This window comes from Eurytemora carolleeae, unplaced genomic scaffold, assembly GCF_000591075.1.
Source record: "Eurytemora carolleeae unplaced genomic scaffold, Eaff_2.0 scaffold304, whole genome shotgun sequence".
NCBI classification, from domain to species: domain Eukaryota; kingdom Metazoa; phylum Arthropoda; class Copepoda; order Calanoida; family Temoridae; genus Eurytemora; species Eurytemora carolleeae.
Window position 1 is genome coordinate 213,350 of NW_019396345.1, and position 20,349 is coordinate 233,698.

At 35.3% G+C, this 20,349-nt stretch overlaps 2 protein-coding genes across 2 annotated transcripts; one reads left to right on the plus strand and one right to left on the minus strand.

Moving 5' to 3' along the window:
- Positions 1-192: 192 nt before the first annotated feature.
- On the minus strand, positions 193-11,891 carry LOC111701413 (probable D-lactate dehydrogenase, mitochondrial). Its single transcript, XM_023472698.1, has 10 exons — positions 11,853-11,891; positions 7,828-7,963; positions 7,604-7,714; positions 6,974-7,224; positions 6,032-6,229; positions 4,601-4,738; positions 4,049-4,187; positions 2,481-2,552; positions 1,537-1,863; positions 193-973 (listed from the first exon to the last, which is right to left on the minus strand). Exons 1-10 carry the CDS (start codon positions 11,853-11,855, stop codon positions 828-830), a joined length of 1,521 nt encoding a protein of 506 aa, XP_023328466.1. The 5' UTR covers positions 11,856-11,891; the 3' UTR covers positions 193-827.
- Positions 11,892-12,487: 596 nt separating this feature from the next.
- LOC111701414 (negative elongation factor A) lies at positions 12,488-20,190 on the plus strand. Its single transcript, XM_023472699.1, has 10 exons — positions 12,488-12,510; positions 12,998-13,056; positions 13,172-13,257; positions 13,370-13,541; positions 14,677-14,858; positions 15,787-15,917; positions 16,731-17,451; positions 17,833-17,999; positions 19,071-19,188; positions 19,835-20,190. The coding sequence occupies exons 1-10, from the start codon at positions 12,503-12,505 to the stop codon at positions 19,901-19,903; spliced, it is 1,713 nt and encodes a 570-aa protein (XP_023328467.1). The 5' UTR covers positions 12,488-12,502; the 3' UTR covers positions 19,904-20,190.
- The last annotated feature ends 159 nt before the right edge of the window (positions 20,191-20,349 follow it).

A 20,349-nucleotide genomic window follows, 5' to 3' on the forward strand; every position in this document is an offset into this window, starting at 1 on the left:
TTATAATAAAATAAAGATTCTTCAATGTACAAGGTGTCCGAATAAACATGAACCTTGAGATTCTTCAATGTACAAGGTGTCCGAATAAACATGAACCTTGAGATTCTTCAATGTACAAGGTGTCCGAATAAACATGAACCTTGAGATTCAAAATCTTTTCCCAAGATAAACATTAACATAACGGTAAAAAAATTTCACAACAAATATAAATTTATTAGTATTCAATATTACTTATATATCTCCAATTTCATAAGTTTCAGGAGCATTTTTTACCTGAAACTAAAAGTTGAACCAACCTAATTTCCACTACTTCTCTATTTTCATTTATTTCCAACTTCTAGGCTATCAATTTCGTATAATATAGTTACTTACATTGATCACATTTGTGTATAATTCATGGAAATATCTATGCGTTATGCTGTATTAGGCATGTCTCTATGTAAAATACATAAGAATATTTATGAGAAATATAGAAGCATGATGTCACGATGTGCATAAAAAATCACAAGCAAATCTATGAGTAAAACATTTGTAAAACTACATTGTTTATGTTAGGTATAAATACATGAATATATATTCAATTAATGCTTAGCAAGGTAAATACAGTCAATAATAATCAATGGATGTAACATTGATATGCACTCCGCAGGACAATGCTAATGATTTTTGATATGATGAACACTATCTATCCACTGGAAACTAAGTACTTGATGGGCGCAATTAGTGGGGGGGGGGGGCGACTTTTTTACACCCTCTCTCTTTCAAGATCTCTGTATTCGTCTCCGAAGTCCTAATATAAGCTGGTCTACGACAAGTCTGGAATAAATTTAGATAACTTTGCCGGGGTTCATAATGTTCAATGGATCCAGGGCCGCCTTGATGTTCTTCATCATTGAGATACCTTCCTCCCCAAACTGTTCTTTTAACAACCCGATCTTACCCAATCCTATCCCATGCTCGCCGGTACACGTTCCTAAACATTATACAACTGTGAGGAACAATATTGTTTTTGTCACGAATGTTAAATAATTGTAGATATTAAACAAAAACAAAGGGGACAGTTCGTTGAAGAGAATGTAAAGTGACCCTCACTTCATACAAAGGTGGCAACGTCCGATTAACAACCGTATCCTTCGAAGCTTTGTCTGATCAGGTATGAATTCGTTATTATTAATGTTATTAATTTTAAAAACTGATATTTTTTACTTGTGGTATATATATATAGGAAATATCAGAATTAAACCATTTTAAGCCTAAAAACGACCATATTTTCAAGATCATTGATTAGATAAAGGTCTCAAGGGTACCATTGTAAATAAGACATTGCCATCTTTGCATAAGGGGGCACTTGACATTGCGATTACAGTCCATCTAAATCTCTGGTACTATATTCTTCTCGACATATTAAAAATATTTCATAAATAAATAATTTAGCAATTTATGAAGATTTTCATCCTATTGGTTTAAATAAAAACAAGCAAAAATTTTCAATCAGAGATTATTTAAAACTATATTTGAGTTTGATTTCGAGCTTACCACCGAGAGTCAGGGCTTTCATTCCCATCCTGTTAGCGACCTCCTTACACCTCTTATACTCCTCCTGATCCTCAGGATCAAACAGCAGCATGGTGTGAAAGTTTCCATCTCCCACGTGGCCCACCATGGGACCAATCAATCCGTTCTTCTCAATATCCGCCTTCGTCTCCCTGATCATCTCCGGCAGAGCGGAGACAGGAACACAAACGTCTGTTGTGACGCATCTACATCCTGGACGCAGTGCAACATCCGCGTAATACGCTCTATGACGAGCTGTCCAAAGTTTAGTTCGATCTTCTTGTTGTAAAGCCCAGGCAAATTCACCTCCTGGATAATACAATGCATGTAATGATGCGTCAGTTGAAAGCAGTGCTTATGATCCGGATCCGCAAAAATATGCGGATCCACTGATTCAGACCCAAGGGGCGAAATTCCAAATCTCAACTGTAAACTAATGAGTAATGAGCGATTATTAAATATTTTATATAATCTCTGAATGATTCATTGAGCTTCAGCATAAAAAGGAGTGAAATAAAAAAATGGAAATTTTTTCATTCGTTTAAAAAATCTGTAACTAAATATTCATGACATTCATATATGAAATATTCATGACATTATTTCATGGGACGGATCCAGGATCCAGATCCGCATCAAAATTAAATTGATCCTAAGCACTAATTTAAAGTAAAAAAAAACATTTATGCCAGTCTAAAAGCCCTGTTTAGTGTTCACTGTTCAGTTCTGATCAGGACTTGATCCGAGTAAATGCTAGAATCATCTCCGGTTCAAAACAGGTCTTAAACATCATTTTATCAGTGAAGAACAGAAGATAACATTGGCTAAAAATGCTCCTTGTTTTTTACAAGTATTTTTATGCATTTATTAAAATCATAACTTTTTATTATTATATATTTTTCAATTAAATTCATAATATCTTAAAATACCTCCAAACTCGTTTGAAATCTCATTTACCATAGCAGCTTGAGCTTCGACTTCGCTCTGGGATCCATGAAACTCTGATTCATCGTAACATTAATCTTTTTACGCCTCAACAAACTTGGATAAATTAATTTAATTTATCTTGTAAAAATTTCAGTAAGAAAACTCTGGAAAGTAGACGCCGTGACGATTCGTGATTCAAGACGATATTTCAAATTGTCGTATTATATATTGATAAAACGTTAATCATGTAATTGTTCTCTGCCACGCAGGATTTTAATGTTTGCTGTACATTTCTTTTCTTATACTACTAGACTAAAGGGTGTACAATAAAAAAGGTTCCCACTTACATTTTGAATTCTAGAACTCTCAATATTGGCAATAAAAATTTATATTTAACTAATATTGGTTATAATGAAACTAGTCCATGCAGAAAAATCGCATTTTAAAATGATTTAGAAGTTATTTTAGGTCATCTGCAGCTGCCAGCTATAGCTGGACAGTAGACATTACATAGACTCTATCAACCTTCTACACTCTAAAGAGGTTCTAGAGGTTCTTATTTGCGTGCATCTTCATCTAGTTTGCTATTTATTATGCCATCAAGTGCTCGATTTTTAGGTTTCAGTCATAAATGAAAGGTACAGCTCAACCATACAATTGAAGATACTTATTACCCTATTTTATCTGTGGAGATCTAAAAGCTTTTTTTGCCATGCTTTTTTATATCTTAGACATGGACATGGACATGAGAGGAAATCTTTCTGTGTAATCGTCTCAATTTGTTTTAATTTTCCTTGGATTTGGACTTGAAATATCTGAAATAAGCTTCCTTCCACTCCCTTTCAAACGATTAAAGCATGGCGCCATTACTTCATACTTCTTTTTTTGGTGATTTTAAACTTATTAAAGAATCCTTTGATTATAATTCCATAACCTGACAATCTATATCCAGCTTGAAGACTCCTTTGATTATAATTTTATAACCTGGCAATCTATATCCAGCTTGAAGACTCCTTTGATTATAATTTTATAACCTGACAATCTATATCCAGCTTGAAGACTCCTTTGATTATAATTTTATAACCTGACAATCTATATCCAGCTGGAAGATAGTTTTGGATAATTATAGCACGTTGGCAGTTGGAAACTCTGGACACAGCCAACTCTTGGACTTTTTGAGCCACTTTTTAATACAAGACCCATCTGTAGTCAATGCAACCTTCTCACTTAAGTGCATGCTGATGATTTTGAACATTTTCAGCTCAATATTCGTAGATTTAAATGTAATTAGAGATGAAATGCTAGGTAGAAATCATTTATAATATACACCCTTTATAATTGTTCAGGAGTTGCAATATTGCATTAAATATTTAGAATTCTTTTTTGTCAGAAAACGTTACTTAATTTATACGTCAAGTATTTTCTTTGTAAGTATTTATGTATTTATTATCACGTGCCTGCCACTGCAAAGGGTTGACAGAACTCCATCCCTCAGACCGATCAATTATGTATACCTGGGATTGGACTGTCAGCCAAGCAATGGTTTATGGTATATAAAAGATTAATATCCCTAAGAATAAGTGTGGGACCTCTGGATAGTCAAGTCCACTGTACTTATTACAGGCCATCATCTGAACCTCGTCCAAGAACTCTATCCGAGCTAGAGGGATAGAACACTGGAGTGTACTCACTACAGTGTCTACTGCAGCCTGACAATATCAATTCATCATTGTTCATTTTGTTTCAAGATTAAGTTTTCAAAACTTAATACCAGTATATATGCTTTTAATGTGAACAAAATTAAGATATGTTTGTGCTTAGTTGAACTGTCACAAGCTGGAAAATTTTGAAAAACAGAACAGGTTAATCTTGTTTTCTCATAATTCATAATTCAAAACTTAAAATTTTTATTTGATACATCTATATGTATTATATTAATACAAAAACGAATAAACAAACGTATAATTATGTTCTAGAACTAAATGTAAACAAACCTGAAGTTCTTAACAGAGAGCATTGTAACTTTAAAGTTTTATTGCAATTTAAATGAAAACCAGACTTTGAGTTCTTCACAGAAAGTATTTTTTATTTTTATTAAAATTTAAGTGAATAATTTTGTTTCCTGGACTGTTGGAAAACTGACGACAGCGGCAGCTATGGATTCAGGTATAGCGTGAAGACGAACAGTTGCTCTTGTAATAATGCCCAAGGTCCCCTCAGAGCCAACCATCAATCCTGTCAGGTTATATCCAGCAGAGGTCTAAACAATCATAGTGTCAGGTTGTATCCAGGTCCAAACAATCATAGTGTCAGGTTGTATCCAGGTCTAAACAATCATAGTGTCAGGTTGTATCCAGGTCTACACAGTCATAGTGTCAGGTTGTATCCAGGTCTAAACAATCATAGTGTAAGGTTGTATCCAGGAATAAACAATCTAGTGTCAGGTTTTATCCAGGTCTAAACAATCATAGTGTCAGGTTGTATCCAGGTCTAAACAATCATAGTGTCAGGTTGAATCCAGATAAAACAATCTTAGTGTCAGGTTGTATCCAGGAATAAACAATCATAGTGTCAGGTTTTATCCAGGAATAAACAATCATAGTGTCAGGTTGTATCCAGGTCTAAACAATCATAGTGTCAGGTTGTATCCAGGTCTAAACAATCATAGTGTCAGGTTGAATCCAGATAAAAACAATCAAAGTGTCAGGTTGAATCCAGGTCCAAGCAATCATAGTGTCAGGTTGTATCCAGGTCTGAACATTGTTTATGTTTATGTTAGGATTATTTTCAGGACTCCTGGCGGAGCATATAAGAAAATTTCCGATTGTTGTCATGATATTCATATGGTTGCATATACAGAGTATATTATATTCAATAATTACGAATATCCAGTGAATCAAGATTAAAAATCAGGGACATTTATTTTTTTATTTTGGTAGAGTTTTTATTTTTTCTTTTCCTTGACATTTTATTCTTTATTTTTTGACATGTTTTTTTTTTTAATTTTTTCTTAGATTTTTTTTTCTTATTTGGCCTTTCTTATTTGGCAGGTTGTATCCTGCAGAGGTCTAAACAATCATAGTGTCAGGCTGTATCCAGGTCTAAACAATCATAGTATTAGGTTGTATACAGGGCTAAACAATCATAGTGTCAGGTAATATCTAGTTCCAGACAATCATAGTGTCAGGTTGTATCCAGGTCTAAGAAATCATAGCGTCAGTTTGAATCCAGGTCTGAACAATTATATTGTCAGGTTGTATCCAGGTCTAGACAATCTTTAGTGTCTGTATCCAGGTCTACACAATCATAGTGTCAGGTTGTATCCAGGTCTAAACAATCATAGTGTCAGGTTGTATCCAGGTCTAAGCAATCATAGTGTCAGGTTGTATCCAGGTCTAAACAATCATAGTGTCAGGTTGTATCCAGGTCTAAACAATCATAGTTTCAGGTTGTATCCTGGTCTACACAATCATAGTGTCAGGTTGTATCCAGGTTTAAACAATCATAGTGTCAGGTTGTATCCAGGTCCAAACAATTCTAAGATATGAAGAACCTTGTTTGGTCTTGATCCTTTCCCTCCCGTCTCTACAATCCTTCCATCCGCCAACACAACCTCCAGGTTCAACGTATTCTCCCTGATGGTTCCGTATCTCACAGCATTGGTTCCACTAGCTCCAGTAGCACACATACCACATATAGACGCATTAGCTCCAGGATCGACTGGGAACCACAGACCAGCAGCTTTCACATCCTAAATATAAAAGGATAAAAAAAAACATCTTTTAGTATTTTGTTGAACCACAAAATCACTTGTTAAGATGGAAGCAAACAAAAATGACAGAAAACCTTAACAAAAATAGATCATTTTTATCCGACGTTGAAAAAAAATTAGTAGTACAATGCTTTTTCAGTCTTTTAATTGACTAAATATGTATGCAGCTGTATATTAATGGTCCACCTAAAATAGGAACTACTGTATTGCTAATCTATACAGAAAAGACTAATTCACATCTTCAGTAGTTTGGCGGATTAAGTTAACTCCTTATGTAAAACTCGAAAGCTCTGACCAAGAGAATCCACAAAAGTCTCCTCTTCACCAATAAGAAATTATTTGAGTCATTGCTACAAACACAAACTTTCTAATCCTTGTATCTTTGCTGTCTGATGGTGTAAAACTTTGATATTTCAAACTTCATTAATCTAAGGGAACACTGCTTGGGGGTGTTCTGACTTACAATCAAATTCACCCATCAGTATTTCCCCTTGTGATATGCATTTAATTTTTAAAATGACTGGGGTCTGTATAATCCGCCCAGATTATTTGATCTAATAGAATTCATATTCTATAATTTCTAAGGTCTATGACGTTGGGTTGCAAAGATATATGATTAAGAAAAAACAATTCCTTTCAAAAATAGAAAAGTCTGCAGTTTCTTTCTTACAAATTACGCACTAAAGATATTCAAAATGTTTGTCAATAAATACTATAATTCACCTGGTTCAATCCTTCTCTTGTAACTCCAGGACGGATTATAGCAGTGAAATCTTCATGATAAACAGCTTCAATATTCTCCATGTTCTTGGTTACATTGACAGCTACTCCTCCAGCTACAGCTGTAGTTCCTCCCTCTAATCCTGTTCCTGTTCCATGAGGAATGATTGGAATCCTTCCTGCAGTGCAAACTTTACAGATCTCAGAAACCTCCTCAGTACTGGATGGCCAGACTACAAAATCTGGAGGTAAACCTTAACAAATAGAAAATAATATTTTCTAAATTATCATATCAAATCAAATTATGCTTAAGGCATCATTTGTATAGGTCAGAGGCTTAATTCCAGCACACATTCCGGGTTTTCAGCCCGTTATTCAGCATATATGATAAATATGATGGACTTTGTTTTATCTCGGGTCTTTTAACATCACGAATAAATTAAAAAGAGACTTGAAGTTTGGCCTGTTTTGCGCCAAAGAGCTTTTTTTAAAATCAAATTGTGATTGTCTATATCAGGGACTGACCAAGCAATCTCTTTAATTATGAAAAGTCTATGCAGTACATGATATTAATCTAGTAAAAAGTTATAATTTGGTTGTGTATATGTTAATTGTATTTTTGTTTATTACAACCTTTATGCGGTCCTTCGTCCTGTCCGTGCTGAGCTAGAACAGATTCACTTGAAGAGACGTTCTTCTCTCCAACAATTAGTTCAAGATCTCGCCGCAATCTGTCTCTGTCATCTGCAATAGAAAATACATATTTAAAAATTTTTTTACACATCACCATTTACATTCACATATTTACATTTGATACAAAAATTAATGTTCAGGTAAGTTTAGTTTTCATTTCTAACCTTTTTCAAGTCTAGGTCTCGCCAACCCTGCATTAAAGGCTGAAGACTGGATGTATCTCAGATTGGGAGTAAAAAATTTAGGTTTTCCAGCTGGGAAACCGCATCCCCTGAAGGAAAACACCCGGCGCATGTTCGTCTGAAATAAAAAGTGTAATAATTGAATATTTTGATTTAGATCGTTCAAGACACTTATAACTTAATCAAAATTGAAAATGTCACAATTTATCTTAAAAAAATAAGCATTATTATTCTAAACAAAATGATTGTTTATCTTAAAAATTGCCGTGCCGAGAGAAGTTTTCATGCAGTGTTATAGTTCATTCGCAGAAGACGTCGATATATTAAATCTGGAGAAAAATGTCAAAATATTGTCTTTAACCGGAAAGGGTAAGTTTAAGCACAATGTAATTTTAACTAAGATACTTTTTATGGATAAAGAGAATGGAGAGATACAAAAATTAAGCAAAAAGCTGCTGTAAGATTGAAACTTTTCATGTTTTGGCCTTGTCCATGCATGCTGACTTTGGATATCTTTTAGAACAGAAGGGATTAAAACTGAAAGAAAATGGATAGAACTGAGAAGAGAAGGAATGGAACTGAGAAGAGAGGGGATGGAACTGGAAAGAGAAGATATGGAACCTAGGAAGAGAAGGGATGGAACTGAGATGAGAAGGAATAGAACCGAGAAGAGAAGTAATAGAACTGAAAAGAGAAGGGATGGAACTGAGAAGAGGAGGAACAGAACCCAGAAGAGAAGTAATAGAACTGAGAAGAGAAGGATTAGAACTCAGAAGATAAGTAATAGAACTGAGAAGAGAAGGATTAGAACTGAGAAGAAAAGGGATAGAACTGAGAAGAGAAGGGATAGAACTGAGAAGAGAAGGGATAGAACTGAGAAGAGAAGGGATAAAACTGAGAAGACAAGGATTAGAACTGAGAAGAAAAGGGATGGAAAAGAAAGGATTAGAACTGAGAAGAGAAGGAATGGAACTTGGAAGAGAAGGGATAGACCTAAGAAGAGGAGACATGGAACTGTAAATAGAAGGGGTGGAACTAAGGAGAGAAGGGATAGCACTTGGCAAAAAAGGGATAGAACTGAAAAGTGAAGGGATGAAACTTAGAAGAGAAGAGATATAACTGAGGATAGAATTGATAAAGCTGATTTGAGAAGGGATGGAACTGAGAAGAGGAGGCATGGAACTGTAAAGAGAAGGGATGGAACTGAGAAGAGAAGGGATGGAACTGAGAAGAGAAGGGATGGAATTGAGGAGAAAAGGGATGGAACTGGGCAAAGAAGGGATAGAACTGAAAAGGGATGGGATATAACTGAGAAAAGAAGGGATAGAACTTAGAAGACAAGAGTTAGAACAGAGGATAGAATGGATAAAGCTGATTTGAGAAGGGATAGAACTGAGAAGAGAAGGGATAGAACTGGGAAGAGAAGGGATAGAACTGAGAAGAGAAGGAATAGAACTGAGAAGAGAAGGGATAGAACTGAGAAGAGAAGGAATAGAACTGAGAAGAGAAGGGATAGAACTGGGCAAAAAAGGGATAGTACTGAGAAGAGAAGGGATAGAACTGAGAAGAGAAGGAATAGAACTGAGAAGAGAAGGGATGGAACTGAGAAGAGCAGGGATAGAACTGATAAGAGAAGGGATAGAACTGAGAAGAGAAGGGATAGAACTGGGCAAAGAAGGGATAGAACTGTGAAGAAAAAGGATAGAACTGGGCAAAGAAGGGATAGAACTGAGAAGAGAAGGTATCGAACTGAGAAGAGAAGGGAACTGAGAGGAGACGGAATAGAACTGAGAAAAGAAGGGATAGAACTGAGAAGAGAAGGGATAGAACTGAAAAGAGAAGGGATAGAACTTAGAAGACAAGAGATAGAACAGAGGATAGAATGGATAAAGCTGATTTGAGAAGGGATAGAACTGAGAAGAGAAGGGATAGAACTGTGAAGAGAAGGGATAGAACTGAGAAGAGAAGGAATAGAACTGAGAAGAGAAGAGATAGAACTGAGAAGAGAAATATCGAACTGAGAAGAGAAGGGATCGAAATGAGAAGAGAAGGGATAGAACTGAGAAGAGAAGGAATAGAACTGTGAAGAGAAGGGATAGAACTGAGAAGAGAAGGGATAGAACTGGGCAAAGAAGGGATAGTACTGAGAAGAGAAGGGATAGAACTGAGAAGAGAAGGGATAGAACTGAGAAGAGAAGGAATAGAACTGAGAAGAGAAGGAATAGAATTGAGAAGAGAAGGGATAGAACTGAAAAGAGAAGGGATAGAACTGAGAAGAGAAGGAATAGAACTGAGAAGAGAAGGGATAGATCTGATAAGAGAAGGGATAGAACTGAGAAGAGAAGGGATAGAACTGAGAAGAGAAGGAATAGAACTGAGAAGAGAAGGGATAGAACTGAGAAGAGAAGGAAAAGATCTGAGAAGAGTAGGGATAGAACTGAGAAGAGTATGGATAGAACTGAGAAGAGAAGGAATAGAACTGAGAAGAGAAGGGATAGAACTGAGAAGAGAAGAGATATAACAATAGAGTGGGGATGGAACTGAAAAAGGATGGAAATGAAGAAAAAATAAGGGATAAAACCGAAGAGAGAAGAGATGTATTTGTAGCTGGGAAATGGAAGTTCAAGATGAATGAGGAAAAATATTTGACACTAATACAGAAATTGGGATCTAACGTTGGCGGGCAAGAGAAGGGATTAAAATAATTCACTTTAATTGATGCAAGAGTATCCTCTAGTATTTTCAATTCAGTCGCTTAACAGACGAAATATGATTAGTATTTCGCTACTTTTCGATTTTTATAATACATTTGTTTTGATTCTTACTTCACAGGCTATTATGGCTTAAGTTTGTCAACTGTCCTCTATTTATCCTTTACAAGTTCAAGGAAAGCATTATGTCAATCTGACTGCAATCATTGCCAGGGGTGAATACTGCATACATGCGAAATCAAAATCTTTGAAGAAAAAATATTTCCAAAAAGTTGATTCAAAGATTTAATCACTCTTTAGAGATAAATGAATAACTGATAATGAGAAAAATGATTTATTTAAGATTCAAGACATTCAACCTTTGTACGTTATATACATATATACATATATTTATTGATGCACTTCTGCCCGTCAAGCGAAATTTAAGTTTCATAAATTGCAGACATATGACCAACAGAAGAAAGGTGACGGAGTCTAAACCCCTCCCCATCCAACTCATGATTTGAAAAATGTGACACTCCCTTCTTTTTTCTAGACAATCCAGCTCATCCAGCCGACAGTATATAATGCACGCCGTAGATACGTGATCAGACTCAGAGGGCGTATTTTCTTCAATGTTTTTGTTAAAATAAATACTTTTTGGGTCTGTCCTAGAGAACGATTTTTGGACCCCCCCCCCCTCCTATCAATTTTGTATAAGACCTTTAATTTTAAGTTATTTTGTATTATTTTAGGATTATGCTAGGTAAAGACACATTCAGGGCCGAGCGCTACGGCTAGGACAGGCTAGGGGCCGAGCGCTGCAGCCACAGGTTAGGTTAAGTTAAGACACTTTCTGGGCCGAGCGCTGCGGCCACATGTCTTGCATTTAAGATTCATGTACAAATTATTGATAGGAGGGGGGGGGCCGGGGCCGTCCAAAAATCGTTCTCTAGGAATATACCTACTTTTTAATTGTACTTCATACTTCATTAATATTCCTTCTATATATATACTTTGCTTGTCTATTTGTTTGTTTGTTTTTGTCTAATAAACGTCAAAACGGCTGAACCGATCGAATCGATCGGGTTCAAAATTTGGGTTGGACCTTACATGACATCAGGGACTTTATGAATGATCAAAATTTCAAAAAATTATCCTCCAACGAGCGGGGGAAATTTCATTGTAAAACAGTTTAAGAATTCAACACACAAAATATTAATCTTAAGTAGAATTGGAAAAATGGTTTGAGTTGTGCTTTTTTTGCGTGACGCGGCTGGATTTGTTAAAATCACACTTTAAATGCCCTAAATATACCATTTAAAAAGTAGTTTTGCCCGGAAGAGTCAAATGTGGTGGTACGGAAGGGGAAATAGTGGTGGCTCATGGCCGCCTGCCTTCCTCCGCTCCTCCAACAAAATTCGATTTCCATTAAATTCTGAAAATCCTAGAAATTTTTTTTAGAAAAACAATGCATAAAAAGCAAATGTTCACAATGGAAATAGAAGAGCCTAGTTTTATTTTTCCTTTTTTAAATTTTAAATACATAATTCTAAAAATAATCTTAATAACCCCAAGCATGAAATAGAATACTTGCTTCAAACTTAGGTTAATCTGAATTAACCTATATTTCTACACTCTACACTCGAGATCATTCTAATTTTAATCGTAGAGCTAAAATTCTTTAAAATTTATTAATTTATATGTTCAAATCTGGATTTCTTAACTTGTCCAAAATTACAGAAAAATATTAAAATATATTGAAAAAGATAGGTAACATCATCAAATTCCATCCATACGAATTACGCAATGAATGTCGATTATGTATGTAACTATGTGTTTGAACTCAGCAATAGTAATAAAGTTATAATAAAAATAAAAATACTTTTTAAGTCCATAATTTAATAGCATTTAAGGTAGTTAGCGATTGATGAATACACTGCAGTCACGTACTCTCGTACTTTCACATGAACAGGTAACTATAAAACCGGCTTCATGGAGCTCAAGGGTTATAGTGCAGAATTCAATTCCCTCAGAAGTTCCGATTGTTATGACATTTGTTGTGATGAACACTAAACAGGGCAGTATTTCTCTAAAATATCCAGAATTCTTTTTGGTATCTACCAGGCTCATTTCAAAATATTAAATTTGGATTTCACATTTTTTAATTTTAATTTTAATTTTTTTCCTATCTTGGTATAAACGAAACCCTGAGTTACGCATGCGCAGATCAAATAAAATAGAAGAACGCGCGCATATATTTTGGGGATAGAGGTCTACTCGGTCTACTCTATTTGAAATAGTAATTTTATTTGGTCTTTTTAATTGATTTTTAATTAAGTAATTTGTTAAAAAGTACAATTTATCTTTTTAAAGTAAAAAAAACTTCCTTAATAAAAATAATATTTATTTTTCCAAATATTATGTAAGACATCACTATCCCCTTTTCCCACTGTTTATAGTTCCAATATGGCGTCTGTTAGTCAGAGTGACACATCTCTCTGGCTTCACAACAAATTAGGTAGGAAAAACCCCCTACCACTCATTTTTGTTAATTTTAAAATGTTCGTGAACAATTTCTCAATAACTTTTATATTATGTAGAAAGTCCAGATATTGATTAATTTCCATGTTCAGGAACTTCTAATGACTCCTGGACGGGTGGATCTATTGTATCTCAGTTGAACCCTGATATATTAGTCAAAATCAAACATTGCTTCCAGGTATACATCTCATCATATCGTATATTGGTAATTTCCTAGTATACGATTTTTGGACCTTCTCTAGGAAATTACCTGTTCTGACCTTTGGTTAATACTGGATTTTTTTATCCAGGATTTGCAGCCCCAGGTCAAGTTAAAGTTATTACTCTCCTTCTTCCACATATCACGGAGAAATCTGGAACTATGGCGGGCTCAGCTAGAAACTATACTAGAAGTTGCACTCAGAGATTCAGAACCATGGGTTTCTATGCTAGCAGAGCTTATGAAAACTTTCCCCGCAACAGGTATATAAAAAACTCGTAAATGTTTACGTTTTATGAAACTATTGTGTACTGTACTCACTTCATCGTGAATTTCATAATGAACGTGCTACTAAGTAATCATCGTGCTATAAAGTTATAGTAAGGCTGTACAATAGCGTGTGTGCTATAAAGTTTTGATTGTTTCCCGGGAGTTTCTCCAAAAAAGTTTGGATAATTCGAAAATAATTTTTTTCAAATGAAATTAAAAAAAAATGAAATCAACTTTACATTTTAACTTCTGCTTTATTCAAAGCTTATTTGATCTAGAAACAGCCATTGAAATAAGACAAGTACACAAACGTTTCATAAAATTACCTATAACATTTATTTTGACACAACGTGCTATAAAGTTTTTGGACTTAAATTTTCTCAATATCTCGAAGGTTCTCGCCTTCTAGATAAAGAGAAAATTTCTGTCTGAAAACTTTAAAACACTGTGAACCAAAATAACAGTGTTAAAAATAGTTATTTGCCGATGTAATCAGTTAAAAGGGTGTAATTAAAAATTAAAATAATAAGTTTCAGCATATTTATCTTCACTGTTGATTAATTATGATTTCTTTGTGACTACACCTGGTTTTTTTTCTATGACATATAAAGATGTTTGCGACTAATTACGTTCTTAAATAATGCAACTGACATTCTTGCTTAGCACTAAAATTTAAATTACATTATTTACATTGAATCACTTCTGTTAATTTGAAAAATTTTAACAGTTAAAATTTCCAAGAATTTTTTCAGTACATATATAAATATCCTTTTGTATCCATGTTTTCCCTCTTTCTCATCTTCTAACGTTTTTTGAAATACAACCTATTTTTATATTGAATGATGTATTGCATAAACTCTTTTTCTGCTAAGTTTTTAAAAAACTAATACATACCTCATCTAAAATCTGCCTGCTCTGTCTATGACACAGTGATCCCAGGAATATCTTTTGATCTATGGTGTTTTTTAATAATATCAATATATTGAAAATTTCTCCTTAGAATTCCATGGATATCGATTCTCAGTTAAAATTTAACATGGGGACTTTTTTATGAAGAAACTCTAACCCCACTTTTAGAATCTAACTGAAATTGTAATCACAATTTTTACAAAATTAATCTCTCATTAGGTCAGTTGAACCCCGACGTGATAGTCCCGGAGGGGAACAGGAAGATCTATATGGATCTTCTCTCCGACCTGAAGAAGAAGGTTGTGAAGAAGCACGGAGAACCCAACGATATCATACTCCCTCTTGAGTGTCACTACCTCAACAAGAACGCTTTTATCTCTGTAGTTGGTCATCAACCTCAGGTAGGATATTTACCTCATCTCTCCTAATGTTTGAACCCACTTGGAACAATGTTTCACAAGAATAATCCTCGAATCTAAAAAGTTTTTTTGTCTAAAGAATTTTCAGAATTTAATAATCGAAGATTGAAAATGAAATTTCGGACATCGATTGGCAACCCTTTTTCCCCTCTTAGATAAGTTTAATCCAAAAATCATTCATTTCTTTATAAGAAACATTTTGTTCCCAATCTAGTGAGAAAATATTCTTAATATACTTGGGGTGAAATGATTTTTCAAAAAAACTATATTCCTTTGTAAAATTTCCTCTCAAATTTATTGTTTGCTAGCTTACTTTATGAGTAGGGGGTCCAGTGGGGGTCTACAATTTAGATTAAAACTGGACTACGAGTAGGGGGTCCAGTGGGGGTCTACAATTTAGATTAAAACTGGACTACGAGTAGGGGGTCCAGTGGGGGTCTACAATTTAGATTAAAACTGGACTACGAGTAGGGGGTCCAGTGGGGGTCTACAATTTAGATTAAAACTGGACTACGAGTAGGGGGTCCAGTGGGGGTCTACAATTTAGATTAAAACTGGACTACGAGTAGGGGGTCCAGTGGGGGTCTACAATTTAGATTAAAACTGGACTACGAGTAGGGGGTCCAGTGGGGGTCTACAATTTAGATTAAAACTGGACTACGAGTAGGGGGTCCAGTGGGGGTCTACAATTTAGATTAAAACTGGACTAAATTGACACTTTGAATTTTAGATAATTCAAATAATTCAAAGTTGGTTTAACTAGATTCGCTTTCCATAACGCACTGAATTAAATACGCGGCTCATTTTAAAACTAGAAGCTGTAGCTGGATGATAATCATAGATTTAATATTAAATAACACCGCAGATTTAAAGTTTGAAATATAAAATTAATTTTTGTTTATTTTTTCAGCCAAGTAAACATTTTCACCTGAAACGAAAACCAAAAGCTGCCGCGCTCAAGGCAGATCTTATGCAGAAGTCACAAGAAGCTGCCAATAAAGTCAAACTTTCCAGTTCATCCGCCTTCCCTTCAAGGATCAGGTAATAACTCCGCCTTCCATTCAAGGATCAGGTAATAACTCCGCCTTCCATTCAAGGATCAGGTAATAACTCCGCCTTCCATTCAAGGATCAGGTAATAACTCCGCCTTCCATTCAAGGATCAGGTAATAACTCCGCCTTCCATTCAAGGATCAGGTAATAACTCCGCCTTCCATTCAAGGATCAGGTAATAACTCCGCCTTCCATTCAAGGATCAGGTAATAACTCCGCCTTCCATTCAAGGATCAGGTAATAACTCCGCCTTCCATTCAAGGATCAGGTAATAACTCCGCCTTCCATTCAAGGATCAGGTAATAACTCCGCCTTCCATTCAAGGATCAGGTAATAACTCCGCCTTCCATTCAAGGTTCAGGTAATAACTCCGCCTTCCCTTCAAGGATCAGGTAATAACTCCGCCTTCCCTTCAAGGATCAGGTAATAACTCCGCCTTCCATTCAAGGTTCATGTAATAACTCCGCCTTCCCTTCAAGGAATATGTAATAACTCCGCCTTCCCTTCAAGGAATAGGTAATAACTCCGCCATTCCTTCAAGGAATATGTAATAACTCCGCCTTTCCTTCAAGGAATATGTAATATCTCCGCTTTCCCCTCAAGGAATATGTAATAACTCTGCCTTCCCTTCAAGGATCAGGTAATAACTCCGACTTCCCATCAAGGATTAGGTAATAACTCCGCTTTCCTTTTAAAGGAGAAAATATTGCCATCAAAAGTGGAGAACAAGGTGTACTCGATAATATTATCAGGATTTTTATGTTGTAAAAACAAAACATTATTTTATAAAGAATGTGTTTAGAACAATGCCAAAGAAGATGTCGGATACTACTCCTATGAAAGGATTACCTTCCCGTCCTCTACACAACAGTGGTTTCCGACCACCTAGAGTATCTCTTCCAAACCGCCAAACCTCGAAGAAAGAAGGTGGAGTAAAACTTTTAGATATCACGGAGCAGCCGATGGGCTACACTGCTGCTAAAAAGAGGAAGCGGCAGCAGGATATCGAGGATGCTAAGAAAGCAGCAGAAGAAGCTACTGCTGCTGCTCAGATCAAGAGCGAGAATATTAACCCCAACCCTACTCCCGACTATGCAGCAAACCTTGCTGGAAGTTTGCATCAAAGTGCAGTTCCTCCGCCTGCCTATGTTCCGCCGACACCCCAGGCTCCTGCTGCTCCGCCTCCAGTCTACGCCCCCATCCCCTCCGTCACCCTACCTCTCGCCACTCCACAGAACGCTCTACCTGGAGCCCCGGTGACAATCAACCTTCCTACTACACCTCTACCCCAGATAACCGCCGGAACCCGCCTTGTCCAGCTGCCTACCCAACCCCTACCCCAGGTTAGAATGGCCGGGATTCAAGGAAATTTTAACTCCATAAACCTGAACCAGGGTCTAGTGACGGGATTGAACCAGAATATAACTGCTACAAGGACGGTGGTTCAACCTCAGCATATAATCATGCAACAGCCTAGGCAAACCTTTCTACAGGCTCAACCACATCAACAGATACTCAGACAGGTACTTTATCTATATATATATATACTTTGTTTGTCTGTCTGTCCGTTTGTATCCATAAACGTCAAAACGGCAGTCTCCCACTAATAGTTGGCCAGTTGTTTTTTAATTGCTTAATTTTTATTTAGGGTAAAAAAAGATCCCAAAATACTTTTTTTTATTCCCATATTTTATCGATGCAGTTTTTCAGTTCATTTTGATAAATAACTGACAATAATCCAAATTAACAGATGTAAGGTGGTTTGGGGGGGGGGGTGTGAACATTCTTTGACGGTTTAGGACATAATGCGTCAATATCAAATGCACACACATCCCTTATCCCCCTCACCTTTAGTATATTCACCATTGCATGAAGTAAACCTTAATCAGTACTTTAATATTTAGCCTGCGGTTCAGACGATCCAAGCTCCGGTAGCAACCCAACCTGGACAAAGACGAAACCTTTCTCTAACCCGGGAACAGATGTTGGAAGCTCAGGAGATGTTTAGAACTGCCAATAAAGTTACAAGACCGGAGAAAGCGCTCATTCTTGGTTTCATGGCAGGATCTAGGTAAGTTTTGATAGGCATGTACGATTTGCAACGGTACCTTGTAAATTTGTCAGATCAATGGTAAATGAGACATTCTTGTTTTTTTAGCAAAAATTGAATATTTTTAATTGTGGTTTCTTTGTAAAATTTTACAATTATCAGTAAAATGTCTTATCTTTTTTATTGTTACTCAAGAGGAGGTGGGATCGGATCACTTTTAATAGAGTTGTTTAGTGTTTACCTCTTAAGAAGTTTGATCAACAAAAGTATATAACTCAGATTATACTGACTTCGTAATTATTTTTTCTTCAAGTTTCTGATTTCTCTCTAAAGAAGTTAAATATGGTTGTACTTACTGTTCTTAGAAGTTAAATATGGTTGTACTTACAGTACTTAGAAGTTGAATATGGTTGTACTTACGGTACTTAGTAGTTAAATATGGTTGTACTTACAATACTAAGAACTTAAATATGGTTGTACTTACAGTACTTAGTAGTTAAATATGGTTGTACTTACAGTACTTAGAATTTAAATATGGTTGTACTTACAGTACTTAGATGTTAAATATGGTCGTACTTAGAGTACTTAAAAGTTAAATATGGTTGTACTACAGTACTTAGAAGTTAAATATGGTTGTACTTACAGTACTTAGAAGTTAAATATGGTTGTACTTACAGTACTTAGAAGTTAAATATGGTTGTACTTACAGTACTTAGAAGTTAAATATGGTTGTACTTACAGTACTTAGAAGTTAAATATGGTTGTACTTACAGTACAGAGAAGTTAAATATAGATGTACTTAGTGTACAGTACTTAGTAGTTAAATATGGTTGTACTTACAGTACTTAATCTTGAAAAATGATTTCCCCTCTTTAAAATTGTTTAATCACTGAAATAGAACTTTTGGAGAAAACAAATATTTTTTAGGGGGTAAAAATAAAGGTTTAAAAGTTTAGTACTTTATTATCTCAACCCGTGCCATGTGCGGAAAAATTCTGAAAAATGTATACCCCTACTGGAGACTTAATGCTTAACAATAAACTCACGAAATGATTACAATTAAATATAAAACTAAAACCATGTTTTGTTTAGGGATAATCCGTGTCCTCATCTGGGTAGTATAGTAACCATCAAGCTTAGTGAGAACCAGGAGAATGTTCCACAGAATGATAATACCTACCTCACCATGATTGTAGAAACTCATTTTCAGGTAGAAATTAGAAACCATTATTATTATTATTGTTGTTATCATTTTTAATCATAATTATCAGATTTAAGCTGAAAAGACAAAAATTTCTCCATTCCCCAAAAAGAAGTGGAATCGTTCTGTTTGGGTGCAAGAAATAATTTGTTTTTAAACGAATACTTTCTGAGGTTTAGTTGATCAGAGAAAATTTTGGTCAGATCTTGCAACCCTTTTAAATTGCTATTTTCACCATTTGCCAGTTAAATTTGTCAAATTTTAGAAATTTTAGAAATTTTCTGATTTGGTGAAAAGAATAATAATTTTCTAGAATTATCAATGTGAAAACGTATGAATTTTGCAACAATAGAAAATTACAACTGACCGGGGGTAATCTTGAGCTAAGCTTGTTTCCAAGGGTTTCATAATTAAGTTCTAATCAAATTGACATTAAAATATTAATATCTTAAAAATTACAAGATACTCCTTTATATCTGAACTTCAGATTTTTAGAGAGAGGTCTTGTATCTGAATTTAGTTGTTAACAGTTTTATAGATATTTTTTCTTTCTAAACTACTCGATTATTTGAAATTAAAGTTTATTTTGCAAAAAATTATCAAAAAACGATATTGTGTCAGATTTGTTACACCAGGTTTAGTTTATTTATTCTAGATGAATTACAATACTGGAGAATGGAAACGAATCAAGAAATATCGTCGGCTGGAGGACTTGATGCAATAGACGAATTCTCTCTGCTCCTAGATCTCCTCAACCCGTCCTGCACGGGTATCCTCTGCTATATGTGATATGTAAACTGTATCTCAGCTTGGTACAATATTCAACCTGTCAGTCTTGAAACACCCCATCTGTTTTTATATTTGTTTTTGTTTCTTGAACACCCTATTTTACAGGGTTTGTACCGTTGATATATATATCCCAACCTCTCGTTCTTGTAACCCGGCCATAATGTTAAAATTGAAAGAATCGGTGCTGCAAATCTTTGAAATTGAAATACAGTATAAATGTTATTATTTTGGAAACACGCCGTAGAAGTTAGAAAATGAAATTAAAGTTCAAAGAGAGACGTAGTTGAACTTAGGCAGTAGGCATGTCTGGTTAAGCTAGGTAGGTCGGATACACAACTTTAGTAGGTCAGGTGCAAAACTTTTGTAGGTCGGTGCACAGAT